Genomic DNA, 16,384 nt, shown 5'->3' with positions numbered 1-16,384 from the left:
ATGAAAACATGCCCATAACTAAAGTATATACCTATAAAGTAATTGCAAGTGATCTGACTATACAAATTGGAAATTAGACATAACACTCTGTTGATTAATACAAAACACACAGCACAATTGCACACTTGACTTATAAAAAGAAAGGCTCTTATGTTTGTTGTGAGTAAATCAATTGTCATGTGGCAGTAGTAGCTTCATGCTATTGGGATACTGCAAGGAATTCAGTGCTGATGTATTAACAATGCTGTCAACATTTTCAAACGAAAAACGTGTCATGTAGCACTGCAAACTCAAAAAATCACAATTTCCTCAGCTCTCCCGATGATCAAACACTAAGACTACTGAATGTCCATTCCCTTTTCCACCCAATGAAACAAAAATGATAAAAAAGGTCTGAGTTACAGAGAATAACTACGTTTCAGCGAATAATCTTGTCAAATGCCCAAGTTTGGAGATGTTGAAGTGTTTTTATGTCCCCTAAAAACTGATATCTATTTTGATTTTCGGGCTGCTATGCTGTTTTTGGTATTCACAAGACCTTTCTACAAACTGCCTACAATTCTAATTACAACTCAGAAGGTATGGTTCAAAAAGTCAATGCAACTCATAGAAGAAGCTGCATACTTTACCAAGATGTACTACAATGGTACTCAACATTGTACGTTACACTTGGTGAGAGCTGGGGTAACTTGTGGGAAGTCTGAGATACAATTTTTTGTTAGTATATTCAACACCACAAAACAAAAATATGACCAAATTAAAAAAAGATAACATTATTTTTGGGGGTATTTGCTTGCAATTTTATTTCAAATTGCAAAACACCTGTGTTCCGCTGATACGGTTCGGTAGTTGTTTCCTGTCATAGCATTGATTTAGCATAGGCCATGGTAATAATATTATTCCACCTTCCCCAACCGCAAGTTTTATATCAAATTCTTTACAAAGATGCACCACTAGAGAATGTAAGCATTTATACAGAGGGTAATTCTTGATGACCCTTAACATTCAGCACCCAATGGCTCAATGTCAAGATTCCGTCCAAAGTAAGTGATAAACTTTCCTATATAAAGCACATGAAAGAGAAAGAAAGAGCGAAAAAAACAAAACAAAACAGGGATTTCGTCACTGAGATGTCCTTTGTGTGGTGTGCTGGGATAAACCTACTTCGCTGTCTCCCTTAGAACCATCGCAGCCTGTGTCCTGATGACCGAAGTCACCTTGGTCAGCTGGTCATCGGTCAAGGTCACGTTGACCGCCACCCTGATGCTGTGAATGAGAGGCAAGATGAAATCCATGTTTATGAAAATGGATCTCCATGAACATATACATACAAATGAGAATTTGGCAATCAATTTCTAATTGGTAATTAAGTTTACCTTTTCTTGGCCCTGGCAGCCCTTTTTTCTACATCACAATCAAGAACTGTTTTTCCATTTGTGCTTTGTTGCTGTGTTATGATTTATCTTATTCTTTGCTATACTGAATGAAATTTGTTTTGTGTTTGTCTATGTACACATGTCTAAAATGCCAAATGAATAATGATAATGATAATAATCAGCTGATAGTAGTGCTCACAATGAATTTGCTGAATGTTGGCTGTGTCACGCACTTGTAGTATATATCATTTCCTATCTTCCATTTTTTTTTTCTCCTCACATATTGGAATACTAAGTGAAATTGTTATGTAATTCGAAACACTGTCCCTTTGCAGACAAAAATGTCAGTTTTAAGGATTACTGTCTTCATTTCCAGTGAGGACTACAGTATCTATTATACATCTTGTCCCATACTGAAAGCACAGTAATAATCCTCCCGGCTTACCCATCTCTATGGTGATGGGTATGACGTAAATCTACCACTGTTTCCACTAAATGTGTCACTTGACATATCATGCAGACATCATTAACAGTTAAGAAAGCAATCCCTGCAGCAAGTATGTTTGCACAAAATGTGATAAAGAAAATAATTTCCTCATTTACAAACATTCTCTTCTCCTAAATCAACATCCTATTCATTAGCATGCTTGCATTGCATGGAAGTAACTGTAGGTAAAAACTACAACAAGTTAAGCCCATAATGCACTATAAATATAATCCAAGCGGTAACACAACTGCAGAGGCAAGCCAGGTCATACATTGTACAACCAGTCGCATGACCCGACATCGCACACTTTGTGATCAGACTTCACAGCTACAGTAGGCTCACAATTGTATTGGTAACAGTATACTGTAGCGTGATTAGCTGAAAGTCCATGACTGGTCATGAAAATCTGACATGTCACATGATCTCTACGACTGGCAACGAGACCCAGTCACATGACTGGAAACTGGCAAGGCTGGTGACCTCACACTTCTGGTCATTAGATCATGCAAATCATGGCAAAGTCATGTTGTGTGCAGTGGCCCATAGATATGATATGATTGTGCTACATGTACGCTACACTTTCTCCCATAGACCCCAGCTAGAGAGTGTAGTGTCATTAGGATTGGTCCTAAATGGGGGTATTAACATACCTGGGTGGTGGTAGGAAAGCCTCTTCTTCCTCAAGATACCGGGCCACAGTTAGGACCACGCCCTCATCCAGAGCCTGTACATGCAAACAATATGCCAAAGAGATAACATTGTACTTGAACAGTGCAGACCAGACAAATGAAGGAAGAATTGCTGTCCACAAAGAACTATTTGCTATAAAATATCAAATGTTATTAGTGTCTAGGGAAACAAGAAAGCAAACAATAAGGCAATTAATTACTCATGGCAAAGGCTCATTATACAAAAGAACATTTGAGGCCATCTGGTACACTGTATCTCTGCTGGCAGACCAGCGCCTTCAGGTAGCACAAAATATGCCAATATCTGTTTACAGCTGTAATAAAATAAAAAAAAACAAACAAACAAACAACAAACAAACAAACAAACAAAGGAAAAAATGAAAAAAGATGGTAACATTCTAACTTTTATAGTCTTTGTGGCATAAAAATGTTTCAATCTCTTCCAGCACTATCGATAATTGTAGAAAATTATTACCATGCTGTTGAAACTGGTAAAAAGTACAGCATGTATGTATGCAGAAATGTGACAATGTGACACTTCTGCATGGTGCCTCCCTCCCCCCAACCAATCGCCATTCATATAATAATTTATTACTAACAAACATGTACACTCTACATGATCAATAATCCTGGGATCACAAAATGAGTTTCAAGATAAAATATAACACCCTGTCACCTCATTTCATTTTTATTTTCCTTTAATAGAAAGTATAAATATGTAAAGGGCAACTACAGAATGTCTCCTGCTGTGTCTTGTATCTGCTATGAGCAAAGCCTGCTGGAGATCACATGACCACCCATCTGCTGCCCTCACCCTGTCAACGATCCTCTCCAGGATGGCCAGATCTTGGCCCCAATCTCCACTGGTCTCCTCCAGTCTCAGGTGCTTGATGGGAGAGATGATGTCCCCGTCTAACCGGTAACCTGGCAACCTGAAAGGACATCCAATATTGTACATCAAGACTTAACTCCATAATAATATATACTGTAGTCATAGGCTTAGTAATAGGGCAATGGTTGTTAAACGTCTGCAATTCTATTCTTAAAAGGGGAAGTCCATCTTAAAGATTAGTTTGTGTGAACAGAAGCAGAAAAATGAGAGAAATGAGACAGTGAAAGTTTGAGTAAATTCTGATGAGAACTAGGAAAGTTATGTATCTTTTTAAAAAGCTGTGGTCAATCAAGCTCAAATTGGCAACACCGTGATGTAGACTGCGAGCTCACCTTCCATTTGCCCTGAGCATAAAATTCCATACGATTGTTCAATTTTCATCACTGATGATGGAATATACTGTAAAACAAGATATTTTCGCGGCATGAAATTTTCGCGAATTGGAGCCGTAGGCCTTTTTCGCGAGTTGCCTCTAACATTCAATGCGTACAGTGTAGACAAGAACTTTCATGTGCATTTTAATTTCACGAATCTTTGCTCTCGTGAAATTAAAATGCACGCGAACATTCCTCGTTTTACAGTATTTTTTTGCATTTTTTAATGATTATATCACTCTTTGCCATGTCTTGGCTAAAGTCTAAAAACGCACTGGGTGCTTTTCTCTGCGTCATTTTTTGTTGGTGAAACAGAAGCCATGCTCACCCTGACAGCTGGTGGTGGACAAACTCGCTCTTTGACCTCAGCCTGTCAAAGATGTCGGCTTCCTCCTGGGTGAGGTCAAGGGCCGTGAGTGCCGCCGTGGCCAGCATGGGGGGCAGGGACGCTGAGAAGCAGTAGCCCAGACCGGACAGTCGCTGCCGAACAGACCACAACATCATGAAATAATAAAGCTGGTTTTCAAGTGTACTGAAATCTGTGGATGGAATTTTGTAATGGACCAAGTAGCAATTGTTTTCGATGCATCCTTGGTCCTACTCCCACTGCTTACATTTCAATACTTGACATCTACTTTGTAAGCATCAATTGCTAATTACTATGTCAAGCAGGCCGAGGGCAAGCTTCTTCTTTTTTTTTTTCTTCTTCTTTTTTTGCCTGGAGGAGCAAGTTTTGTTCCAAAGGAATGCAAAAATTCTAACCTGTTAGTAAAATCTGACAACTGAATGGCAATAGTTCAAGCTTTGCCAGAACATCTATTTGCAGTAGGTTCTTGAGATTTCCTAAAAAACAACAACAGCAATACAACAACAAGCAACATGGGAGATCTCCATGAATGTCACTGTTATCAATGAAACATATTCCATGGGCAGATGTCCTTTGTCACTAAAAGATGGATGTTTCATGTTTTGTAATGACCACTCATATACATACTACTACACAGTAAATACAATAACACAGGAGTATCTCTTGGTGGTGACGCCGAGGCTGCTTTGAAAGCATCAGAATATACATAGAACTCTGAATTCCGATGCAGAAAAAAACATGAGCAGAATATTACATCTATTTCTTCCTTTTCCTTTAAATAGCTGGCGCCTTTAGAGGAGAATGTACTTTGAAATCAGAGCACAGACCCATTTGATGAAGTCTCTCTGAATCATACCACTAGACCCAATCCTCCAAAGATACTTTTGCAGCTCAGTACTGCTACGACTTTCCTTCCTTTCCTATAACCATTAAGTTTCTTCCAATTTGGATGAGTTCGATTAACGTCTGCTTTGATAAGTTGCTGGCAATTTTATGGAGACCCTAATTACCTGATGGTCGACAACATATCTGCTGCCCAGACAGAATCCACCCAATGTCCCGAGTGCTGCCTCCATGGAAACCGAGATGAGGTCGATATCTGTAATCTGTAGAAGAATAGATGGCAAATATCAATTTTACTGTCATGCTCCTGTCATATGAAAGTTATTTTGACCTTTGATTTCTGCAATACGATGCAATAAGAAGAGGGCATGAATAATCCACAAACCATCAGATGCATAAAATTCAAGTGTTGCTTCAAGTGGAAAGACACAAGAGTGCTCTTCAGAATTGATGCATTACTCTCCGTTACGAGAAACGTTTGTTGATTCCTAGGATGTGACAACATTAAAACATTTGTCCTTTTGTCTAATGCAAGCTGGACAAAGAAAGAATCCAACATTACCAAAAAAAAAACCAACAATAATCACACTTTTCAATCAATTAGTAATGAATTTTTTGTTTCATGACAAAAATTATATTTAAACTACCAAAAAATAACAAACTTTGTATCAACAACAAAGATCTCTAAACTACAAGCTATAAATGAAATAAAAATGATATACGAAACAAAATTGTTTTAAAATCCTTATTTGAGCAGTATCACAATAAGGAACGTTTTTACATAGAATTTATGGTCTTGCTGGTCTTTATACTCACATCTACTCCAGCATGCTCTGTGACTCCTCTCCCAGTCTTACCCAGTACACAGAATGACATCGACTCATCCAAGAAGATGCGCACCTTGTACTTATACTTCAGCTCAATCTGCATTGGAAATACGTTTTTTCCTCATTATCATTCATTCTTGGTAGACAGGGATTCATTGATCAGCAGCATTACAGCTGAAAGAATCAGTTCAAAGCAACCAACACAGATACAAATACCAGTATAAAGTGGACAGAATATAAGCACACAAATAGATGCATGGAGTATGGGCAAGACAAACTGATATATGGATATCAGTGATTAAGAAAAAATTGTTAAAAATTGTTATTACTATAAATATATCAGAAAACAATCAAAACACAAACCTGCATTGTACAGTCACAAAGCTGAGACAAAACACAGGAAATGTATAATATATCTATACATTATCATTATAGGGTGGTCTAAAGTGACACTTTATGGTGATATATGAGTGTCAGTTCCATTGGTACTAACCTAATGTAAGTTTTACCATTAGCACTCATGTAATTACTAAAGAGTTTTATACCAATTTCTTGACATCCAGGATGGTCCCATGGTTGACATAGAGCCCCTCAACAATAATGAACTTTCTTGTCACTTTGGCCTTCTTGGGATTCTGCAGAAAAAAACAACAACAAAATAATGGGAGTGAAATTGATCATACATATAATGTCCTGCTCTTCTGACTGTAGCATCAATGGGTGTGTGTGTGTTGATGATTCCACTTTTCATTGCAGGGTAGAAACTATCTAACAAAAGTGAAATATCTCATTGCAATGTACACAAAAGTGTGCAGAAACATCTTGCTGTTACACTTATACCAATGTGATGCAGCAAGAAAAGTAATTATGGAGTGGACACAGAACAATTATTGCCGGGTGAAAATTCAGTCCTTAAATTACGAGGGTTCAATACAGATAGTGCAAAGGTAATTCACTAAACAGGCATGGAATTCTTTCAAAAAGGTGATGCATATCGTTAAATCTGAGGAGAAGTTCTGAAAAGGAACATGCAAACGGGAACCACAGCAAGTTTTGGTAACCAACAGTCATTAGCTCTATTGTGACATAGCTCTATGATCCGTGTTATCTTTGGACCTAGTTCTTTTACTTGTCCCTCAGTTATTTGTGTACTACCCTCACTAAAATCCTCTACATCCAGTAAGATTTGGGTTGACGGTAGCACAAAAAGGCTGATACCACTGAGTTCTAAAGCACAGCTTGCTAGAGCATCATCACTTTAAACTATATTAAAAAAAAAAAAAAAACTTCACTGGCTAGTCCCATCGGTTCATATTGCTGTCATTGTCTCACCTTTTTGTCTTCCTTAGCTTGTTCCTCTAGAATCCTCTCCAAGTCTGCCATGTCATTGTGTTTGAAGAACTTGAGCTTGCTACGCGAGGCCAACAGACCCATCTGAACAGAGAAGCCCACTCCTTCATCACTGCGGGGGTTATTGGCAAAATGGGAATGATCACGTGCTATCAAATCGCAACCCCTAATAATACACTCTGGCAGATCTAATGTTGCTGCTATTTGTGGATTTCGGCATGTCTGCTTCTTGCTGTTTACCTAATGCCATCATTGATCATGTTTGACTAACTTGAGCTTGGTAGACAATGCTAATTAACTATCTGGACAGAAAAACTCACTCCTTTGTCACAGAGGGGCTATCTCCAAAATGCAATTAATGCTCTCATGCTGATCACAGCTCCCAATAATACATTCTAACAGATCCACAGGACAAATACAGCTGCTTGTTTGGTATTTCTTTTATATATGTCTGTTTGCTGTTGGTTCTTTTTTCCACGGCATGGTGTTTGAAGATCTTAAGTTTGCCTCATGGTGCCAGCAGATGGCAAATCTTTCTCCTGTCGGCATGGGATCAATTCTCATGGTCGGACATCCGGGTATTTTGCGTGTCACGGGGTCATGGATAGCGGTGGAGTGAAAACAAACAGTCGCGTGAGCCTGGAGGGGTAACGCTGTACGTGTTTTCTGCCGGGGCACCCCGCGAGCATAGCGCTAGCACAAGCTGTACTACTGTAGCTGTGCGGGCAGCAGGATTAGGTCCTAGGCCTACCCTAAATTAGGCCCTACCCTAAGCCTACTACAGTACTAACGTTAGGCCTGTAGACCTACCTGAAGGTTCTATGAGGTACTAAGTAAGCGTAGATATCGGGGTAGGGCCTACTCAAAGAGGTTCTACTGCACATCTGGCCATTTTCGGGTCGTTGATCCAGAGTCCTGCCGCGATTTCATACGGGCACAGGTCCAGTCCGACTGCCTTCAACTTGGCAAACCGGGACCGATCGATCGACAGGATCCAGATTATTAGAATATTGCTGGCAAGACATGATGCATGTATCTCATGAATGATGGCACAAATGACAAAATGAATAATGAAAAACAGTCCCCATGTCTGCGTAGAGTTGCACATAAATTATACGCGTCGCACATGCACAGCATGCAGTATGCGCATTATGCAGGCTTAGCGCTTGCAAGCTGTTTGTTTTCACTCCAGTCAACCGGAAGTGACGTGTAGCCGACCGCAAGAATTGACGAGATTAACTAGTCACACTTCATACCCAGCCCCTTCTGATGGATTTGCTATGAAAATGCACATTTATAGATTCAATGGTACAATATGGAGGTTTATCAGCCCCTAATAGTGTCAACCATTAGTACATGTACCATAGATATAACTGAATAGCCAATGCTGAACACTGGCACTGGTTTGACGGTCCCTGACCAGTAAAAATCACTGTCAGACCAGTAACTTTTTTAGGAATAGATCAGTAAAATATGGAAAAAAGTAGGTTCCTACTGGTCCGACAGACTGGTTGGACTAGTAGAAATATGGGTTAGTGTGCAGCCCTGGAATAGCCTTCAAGTATTTGGGAGATTTTTTTGTTCTGTTTACGTTTCTGTTTGTGTTTGTTTGTTTGCTTGTTTGTTTTTTACTAAATACATGTATATTTCTCTTCACCGCGTAACTGTGCTACATTGTACCTTTGGTGAGAGTCAGTGTAAAGGAGTGTTCTCCCACATGATGGGCAGTGGATTGTTGACTTACCAGAAAACGATGTCTCCTTTCTTTGCATAGGCTGGGATGGCACTTGCTACAGTAGAGAAGCCATAGGCGTACAGGATCGCCTCTTCTACCCCCATGTGTTTGGCTATCCTCTCCTCAAAGTTCAAGTGAATGTCTGATGGAAGCAAGGACAGAACATTAAAAAAATTGTTATAATTTTCCAGGTCTATCAGTCTTATAAAGTACAGTGGACTCCTATCACAACGAAGTCCTCAGGACCAGCAATTTTCTTTCGTTGTATCAAAATTTTGTTAAAATCTAACAAATAAACAATTAAAAAAAACATACAGAGGATGATGTTGTGGCCTGAATTTTTATTTCGTTGTAACTGGAATTTTGTTATAACCGTGTTCGTAATAACGGAAGTGCACTGTACAGACATCTACACTATGCTTCTTGCCAGGATATTAACCTTCCAGTGTGACAATCATATAGACAGAGGTACATATGTATATACCATGTGTGTGGTATATTTTAGGGTGGTTAGTTTTTCAAATATTGATTGATATTCAAGATATTATTGCCTAACAAAATAACAAATGAGCTCTATGAGATCTCCAAGGTGGAAATTACTTCGGAAAATAGAAAATACTTATTTTTTACTCTATTCTCATTTTTTTTTTATTGCAAATATGACCACTGTCGAGATTGTCTGACAAGTCCTAAAATGTGGAAATATATGGCGCAGATGATAGATGTGTAGATAGAAAGATAAGCAGAGATAGACAATCAGACAGAGAGATAGATTGAAAGATGAGATAGATAGGCAAATAGATAGATAGATAGACAGATAGATGGATATGGTAGATACATAAACAGATGGAAAAACCTCTGTGCAACATTTCACACAACGAACACTGTTACAAATGACGTCTATCCAATGTGTAGTTTCATCCGCTGAAAATGAGTTCATTGAACGTAAAACTGCAGTCTGCACAACAGGACAATTCCCTGACGATTACTTCTACACATGATGACACACCAAAGCATAACAACAAATAAAACCAACATTAATCATGGAGCCAACTATTGATGTGGCTTCTATTTTCAAATAAACACAATACTGTGGTACAAACATGTATGCAGGCGTTCTTAGGAGACTTACCCATTGTTCCAAAGAAACCACGTGGTCCACACGTACCCACTCCATACTTCCTGAGCGTCTTCACAGCAGCATCCTGGTAATATTGATAGGTAGTATGAGAAGTCTGTAAGGCTAGGTAGGGGCACTATGAAAACAGCCTGCCTATAAAGGCTTTCAAACATCACCCTATGCTCAAGTCATCTTGGATGAAATATGGAGCAAAATCAATTTCACATGTTCTCTCAAATTAATGATATTGGTTGCAACTGCATATGCGTACTAAATGAGGTGGCGCCATCATAGTCTCATATTGCTCCTATTAGTTAGTATGTAAAGATTATAAGAGAAGTGGAAGTTTTTGCTGTTGTTGATGATGGTTTGGCAACTGACAACCTCTTCCCCAGAAAAGTTATCAGTTTTAAGCTCACAAAATGCTAATATGCTAGCCTTGCAGTGTTTTTCATCTCTGAGATCTGCCTTGATTTTCATTCAAGATTTAACATGGCCTTAAGAAGTCTTTAAAAATCATTTAAACAACATTATCTTGTAGTCGAAAGGGAAAACAGAGATAAATGAGTGAGTGGCACATGAAGATAGTGAAAACGAACAAAGCCAGATCTGTTGACATCTTTTACCTCAGTCTCTTTTCTTCCCAGCATGCCCAGAAAGTTGAATGTTCCTGCGTTGATCCCTTCCTTGCCATCAACAACAAGTGTGTTGTTTCCCTGTCTGAAAGATGGAGACAGCCACAGATAAAAGGTAGTCACTCTTGTGATTTGTCTTTCTCTGAATGTAACAATTATCTGATACACTAAATACAATTGTACCTTCTGACCCCTGTACATTTGGTTGCCGATCCATTATGGGTGAAAACTAATGAAAACTTATGAGGGTCTCTGCTTTAATGACGATTTTGATGTAGAGTGTAACTCTCACTATGGCAAACTCGCAACACTGCACTGCCTCACTCTCTGAATATTCATCTATATTCTGATGGGGGATATTTTACTGAACCTAACCTGAAAATCATAGAAAATACAACTTCAAAATTACATTTTGCTCATCCTTAAGAAGCTCCCATGATAACATTTGATTGTAGATTATGCAGAGACTCTCTCATCACAAACACTCACTTGGTAACTCGTCTGTACTTGAGAGCCGGGTGGTTTTTATCTACCGGTGGAACCAGTGGCTCTGGGGTCCATTCCTGTATCAGCTGCTCCTTCTCCTATGGAGGAAACATGCAGTCATTCTGAGGTTTATGTGGTCCAGTTCACACTTGCAGAGTAAGAGCACTCAAAGAGTGATAGATATGTGTACAATATACAGAAGTCCTTTCAGTGATCAATGTGGGTATACATGGTCCTGTTCACACTTGCAGAGTAAGAGTGCTCAACTCTAACAATATGTGACCCGCTACAACAAAATGGTCCTAAAGTCGCGCACGGTCGAAGCCGTGAAAATCGAGTTTGAAGTTAGAGCATCAAAACTGGTCAAAACTTACGATTTTCTGAATTTGACATATTATTAGAGTCTGACATGTCTTCTATCATCTGTCGAAATTTTGAAGCAAAATGATGAAAGGAAAGACCAAAAAATAGCGTTTTTCTGGGCCATGTTTTTGGCGTTTCAACAAAGCAGAAACTGGTTCGAACATTTGGATTGAGCGCCACACATAGGCTCCGCCCCTAACAACGACCAGAGTGATCTCATTGGTCAGTTTGCTGCTTGCCGCTAACTGAAGCGTGAAGCTCGCACTCTGCCCAGTCGACTGGTGCGTGCGGGCGGGTTGCGCTATGCCCAGCCGCTTCTCCTGACATCCTGGTCACTGATTGGTCGGTGAGGAGACCGCCGACGCTGTGTTTGAATGAGCATTTCGGGGGTTGCTAGGGCTTACCTTCTATTGTCCGCAGGTGAATACTGACTTGCGTGTCTCTTGACTGTGATTGCGTTGCGAGGAGAACTTTTAGGGCGCTTTTCTCGAAACAGTGATTTCCCAGACGTCTTGACATGCTCTCTTTTAAACATCGATATCTCCGCAGCCGATTATTTTTATAAGACGTGTTGTATATCAATTTAAAGCAGAAAGATTAGGGAATTGTGTCATGCAATTTTCAAATAATCGACCTCGCCCGACTTTAGGATCATTTTGTTGTAGCGGGTCACATATTTCTTCCCATCAGAGAAGACTAGGTGAGTAAATGATATTAAAGACAGACATTTCATCATAAGGAGAGCATGAGCATGACATTTGTGAGTTTCCAAAATTGAACCTTCCTTGTGGTAAGTCATACCAACATGCTTCAGATACATGCACATCTTCATTGATAGGAATAACATTTTGCAAGTTAATTAATGGTAATTTTGTAACAACTTGAAAGTGTGTTTATAATAGGTGTACATTGCAACTGTCTTTAAATCGACAGAGTTATGATAGCTTTACACATGCTTCACGGGTATGGTACTCGCAACATCTTCATGTTTCACTTTTCACAAAACAATGGCTGAGATCATTTTATTTCAGCTCAAAGACAATGCTGTTAAGGTTGACTTTACACATCTCGTCATCCCGTACAATTGCCTGAAATGATCACTAAGTGTATTTACAATCAGCATTCATGTAGTAAGCTTAACTGATACCGAGACCACAGAAATGTGGGTTGATTGCTTCTCAGATAGGAGAGACAACTATCATCTTACCGCAGATGAGAGCTCCAGAGTGGATTCAATGGAGTAGCTCTTCGAGAAGATGAGACGGACAATGAAGACAATCAGGATGACCTCAAAGGCCAGGTGGTAGAGTGGAGCCTGAAATGGTAACACAACAAACTCCTGGGTCATTGTCATTGTCCTGCTGATTAACACTCCTGTAGCAAAATCTGCATTTTTATTGGGACAAGACTGAGATGCCCAATGAAATTACTAGTACAATGAACCTTAACATATCAGAACACGTAAACTCTGCTGCTATCAGTGGTAACCTCTTACTTGTCAAAAAGACCATGATCTGCTAAAGTGTGAATCAAAGCTATATGCCTGTGCATTACTGCAACAAGAATCAATGAATGCTGTCATAAATGTCTGCTGAAACTCCTGTTATTGTTCAAAAAGATGTCTGGGAAGGGTGAAGAATTATGTGATGAATTCAAAACACTGTCAGCATGAAATTCTGCAGCTGGGCAATTCCACGGTAACTAGGACACAGGTGCCAAAAATTCAAAATGATATTTGTTTCAAACACCATACATTTTCAGACAGTACTTGAGTTGAAGTTTTAAGAATCATTATGTTTTTCAATAAAAGCGGCCATTTTGATTTTCAAAATGGCTGCCAAAATATGCCTATAACTCAATGGTGCAAAGAGTGTATTGTCGCATAACTTACTCTCTGTATAATCACTTTATTAGTACTCTAAACAACAATCTTTCATATGTATGCAGTTACCAGAGAAGTCTTTTACCACACGATAGAAAAAAAAACTGGTAGCTTTAAAGAATTTGATAAAAACTGTTAATTACTTTGATAATGATGGATGTAACGTCAGTTACCAAAAACAAGGAATTTTAAAGTTTATTCATCAAAGGAAGTGAGCTGTATGATGTAACTTGGGATTTCTAATGTATGCCTACAATGTATATGCCTTTCTTTTAATACCAGAAATAAGGATACTTGGCATACTGGAGAGTCAAAATGAACACTACAAAATGTGTAACGTCAGTTACCGAAACGTCATACACGAGTACTATGTAACGTCAGTTACCATGACAGTAATTATAACTGAGGCAAATTTTTTGACTTTTGGCCATTTCAATACATCTGGGAAGTCAACTTACAACAAAGAGCAGCAATCCCTTTCATAGGAAATGATGTCATTACCATGGTATGTCCATGGATATTTTTTTTGTAAATTTTGTTTTATTTCTAAATTCATTTATTCATTCATTTACCATGATTATCCTTTTTTTGGGGGGGGGGGGGGGGGGCTTGAGCTTTCGATTTTTGATTCAGCACAAGTTTAAGGTTAAATCATCTGGAAGTTTAGTTTGCCACATGCAGTATGTGCACTCAAATTAGTACATTCCCAGTCCAACGGGATGATAAAGCTACAAAAGTTTGTAGGCCTAATCAGTGACATGATTGCATGTTAACCACATTTTCTATTTAAAAAAAAAAAAAACTTCTGCACAGCTGTATACCAACAGTTTAACAATCTTCACCAATGTCTGCTTTTGCTGGCATTTGTCTTTTCTTTTTTCAGGAAGCTTAGTCCAGTTTCTACCTCAAGGCAAATGCACAAACAGATATTTCTTCTCTTGCACTTAAATGTGTGGTGTAGTTAACATGGCTCATCTTGTATTATGGTACGAAAGGCATGTACTCATTATTGTTTGAAACTTAACACTGATGTTGCTCAAAGTGAGAGAGGATTCTATAGGGTTTTAAAAAAAAAAATTGTTCGTGACAGTGTGTATTTGTTGATTACTTTATTCTATTCATGCAGGGACATTTTGTAATACAACACATGATAATTATGAACAGGAAGAGTTTTTTATATTGATTTTAGTATTCTTTCGTTGCAAAGTCCGATTTCTTAGTATCTCGAATGTATTTGCAAGCCGTGATGTATCAGTGAAAAGGAAAAGAAAACAGTTAAATTACTTCAAGCTAGGAATAAAACAATAATGCTCTTTTGACCAAAAAAGCATTTATTTTTCTTCTTCACAGAGAAATATTAAAAGTGCGACACTTTTCATTTAAATCAATTGATGATGGAGATCATCAGGAGTAAAATAAAGAAAAGAAGGAGAAATATATCACAATAGATTTCATACATATTTATGCATATTTATGAGTTGATACATGTTTTTTCCCCATGACCTGGAAGATATTTTGATATTTTTTTCAAGCACAAAAGTATCCATGTTTTGTGTAGTACTACAGGGTATTATGGGTGGAGCACTCTATGTAGATAAAAACTTTCCTGTTCTTTAAAAAACAAACCAACAAACAAACAAACAAAAAAGCCCTTAGTCATGTCAATATATCTATACTTGGAACTGCTTAATCTATTAATGGCTCTGTGTAATCATAAATGTTGAATAAAAATTAAATCTTCAGACAAATGTCAAGAAATATCCTCTTGTGCATTTACATTGTACATTATTCTTGCCCAACTGTGCTATGGCATGGGGGGGGGGGGGGGGGTGCCCCCTAAGGGCCCACCCAATATCATTTGTGTCTTTAGATTTTGATTTAATTTGTTGCTGTAGTTGCCTGGGATTGTCACTGGTACATTGCAGCAGTATAATAACCTGTTAAATAAATTAGTTCTCTGTAAACCCCATGGCAAAGTATGTGTAACGTCAGTTACGTAACGTCAGTTACTGACATGTTTACCTTTAAGTTTTCATAGAACACAAAGAAAATGGACTACTGTTTCATTTCATTGTGTATTTATGACTGATAAACCAAGGTATGACTGCATATCAACCAAATCATTCTGAATGGTCAGAATTATGAAATATCACATAGCTATTCCCAATCACGATTTTGCATGTGTAAACCCTATGGCAAATGTAAGCGTAACGTCAGTTACCGTCATGCCTTCACTGAAATTGGCATGGTGGTAAAAGGAGACAACTAAAGTGCACATTATTTTGCACACCTGTTCCTAAGAACCTAGGTGTATTGCCATATTAAACAAGTAAAGGCTAGAAGTCAGGGACATGAGATATTTCCATTTACATCTACACCATAATTTCCCATGTCCTTTTTCCGTAACGTCAGTTACCGACACATTTTCACTTGCTATGTGATAAGAAATGCAGTTTGAGAGAAAAACTTTCGACCTATTTCTTCATTCTCATGAACTTATTCATCAATGCTAAAAATTGAAAGCCCAAGGTGCTTTCATTCACAAAACTACAAGGTAAACAATTTCAAGAAAATCCTTACGTGTAACGTCAGTTACCGTGGAATTGCCCAGCTGCATTAACTCATTTATGGTTGTGGATTAATCACGCATAACATCAGTAGATATGAGCAAATGAGTAAAATGTGCTACCACAGAGATAAATGATAGTGTCATCCTCATCACATCACATCACATCACATCTGATACGGAAGTAGAGGACTGGTCCTGTAGTATTCCGGTCTCAACATAATATAATCATCTTCAACTTTGTTGCTCTATGTGCGTTGAGGAGCAGAGGTTTTAAATTTTTCCCCCCTCCAATGTCTGTCTAATAAATCTTTGAAATTATTAATCGAGGAAGCTTCAACAACACTAGCAGGCGTGTCTGCTAGTGTCCTGGTGTCCTGGTGTCTTATTAT

The 16,384-nt window shown here is 38.5% G+C and overlaps 1 protein-coding gene across 1 annotated transcript; it reads right to left on the bottom strand.

Annotated features, from left to right (window-relative positions):
- Positions 1-1,135: 1,135 nt before the first annotated feature.
- LOC139733471 (serine palmitoyltransferase 1-like) lies at positions 1,136-12,898 on the bottom strand. The gene is made up of 13 exons (XM_071644287.1): positions 12,752-12,898; positions 11,185-11,279; positions 10,687-10,780; positions 10,073-10,145; positions 8,950-9,082; positions 7,188-7,317; positions 6,401-6,490; positions 5,845-5,952; positions 5,196-5,291; positions 4,147-4,298; positions 3,367-3,484; positions 2,514-2,587; positions 1,136-1,266 (listed from the first exon to the last, which is right to left on the bottom strand). The coding sequence occupies exons 1-13, from the start codon at positions 12,896-12,898 to the stop codon at positions 1,161-1,163; spliced, it is 1,416 nt and encodes a 471-aa protein (XP_071500388.1). The 3' UTR covers positions 1,136-1,160.
- Between the last annotated feature and the right edge of the window lie 3,486 nt (positions 12,899-16,384).

The sequence above is a fragment of the Diadema antillarum genome, unplaced genomic scaffold, assembly GCF_040938485.1.
Source record: "Diadema antillarum isolate AM-2024a unplaced genomic scaffold, OU_Dant_1.0 seq00000481_RagTag, whole genome shotgun sequence".
Taxonomy (NCBI): domain Eukaryota; kingdom Metazoa; phylum Echinodermata; class Echinoidea; order Diadematoida; family Diadematidae; genus Diadema; species Diadema antillarum.
Note: the sequence above shows the minus strand (reverse complement) of the source record. Positions and strands in the feature narration are given on the sequence as shown.

Bases quoted from the DNA above. Each gene is read 5' to 3' on its own strand.
- LOC139733471 (XM_071644287.1), bottom strand. From the start codon at position 12,898: ATGACAATGACCCAGGAGTTTGTTGTGTTACCATTTCAGGCTCCACTC. The intron at 11,280-12,751 runs GTAAGATGATAG...TTTCCTCCATAG, and splicing joins CTCTGGAGCTCTCATCTGCG to GAGAAGGAGCAGCTGATACA. The intron at 4,299-5,195 runs GTAATTAGGGTC...TCTGTTCGGCAG, and splicing joins GATATGTTGTCGACCATCAG to CGACTGTCCGGTCTGGGCTA.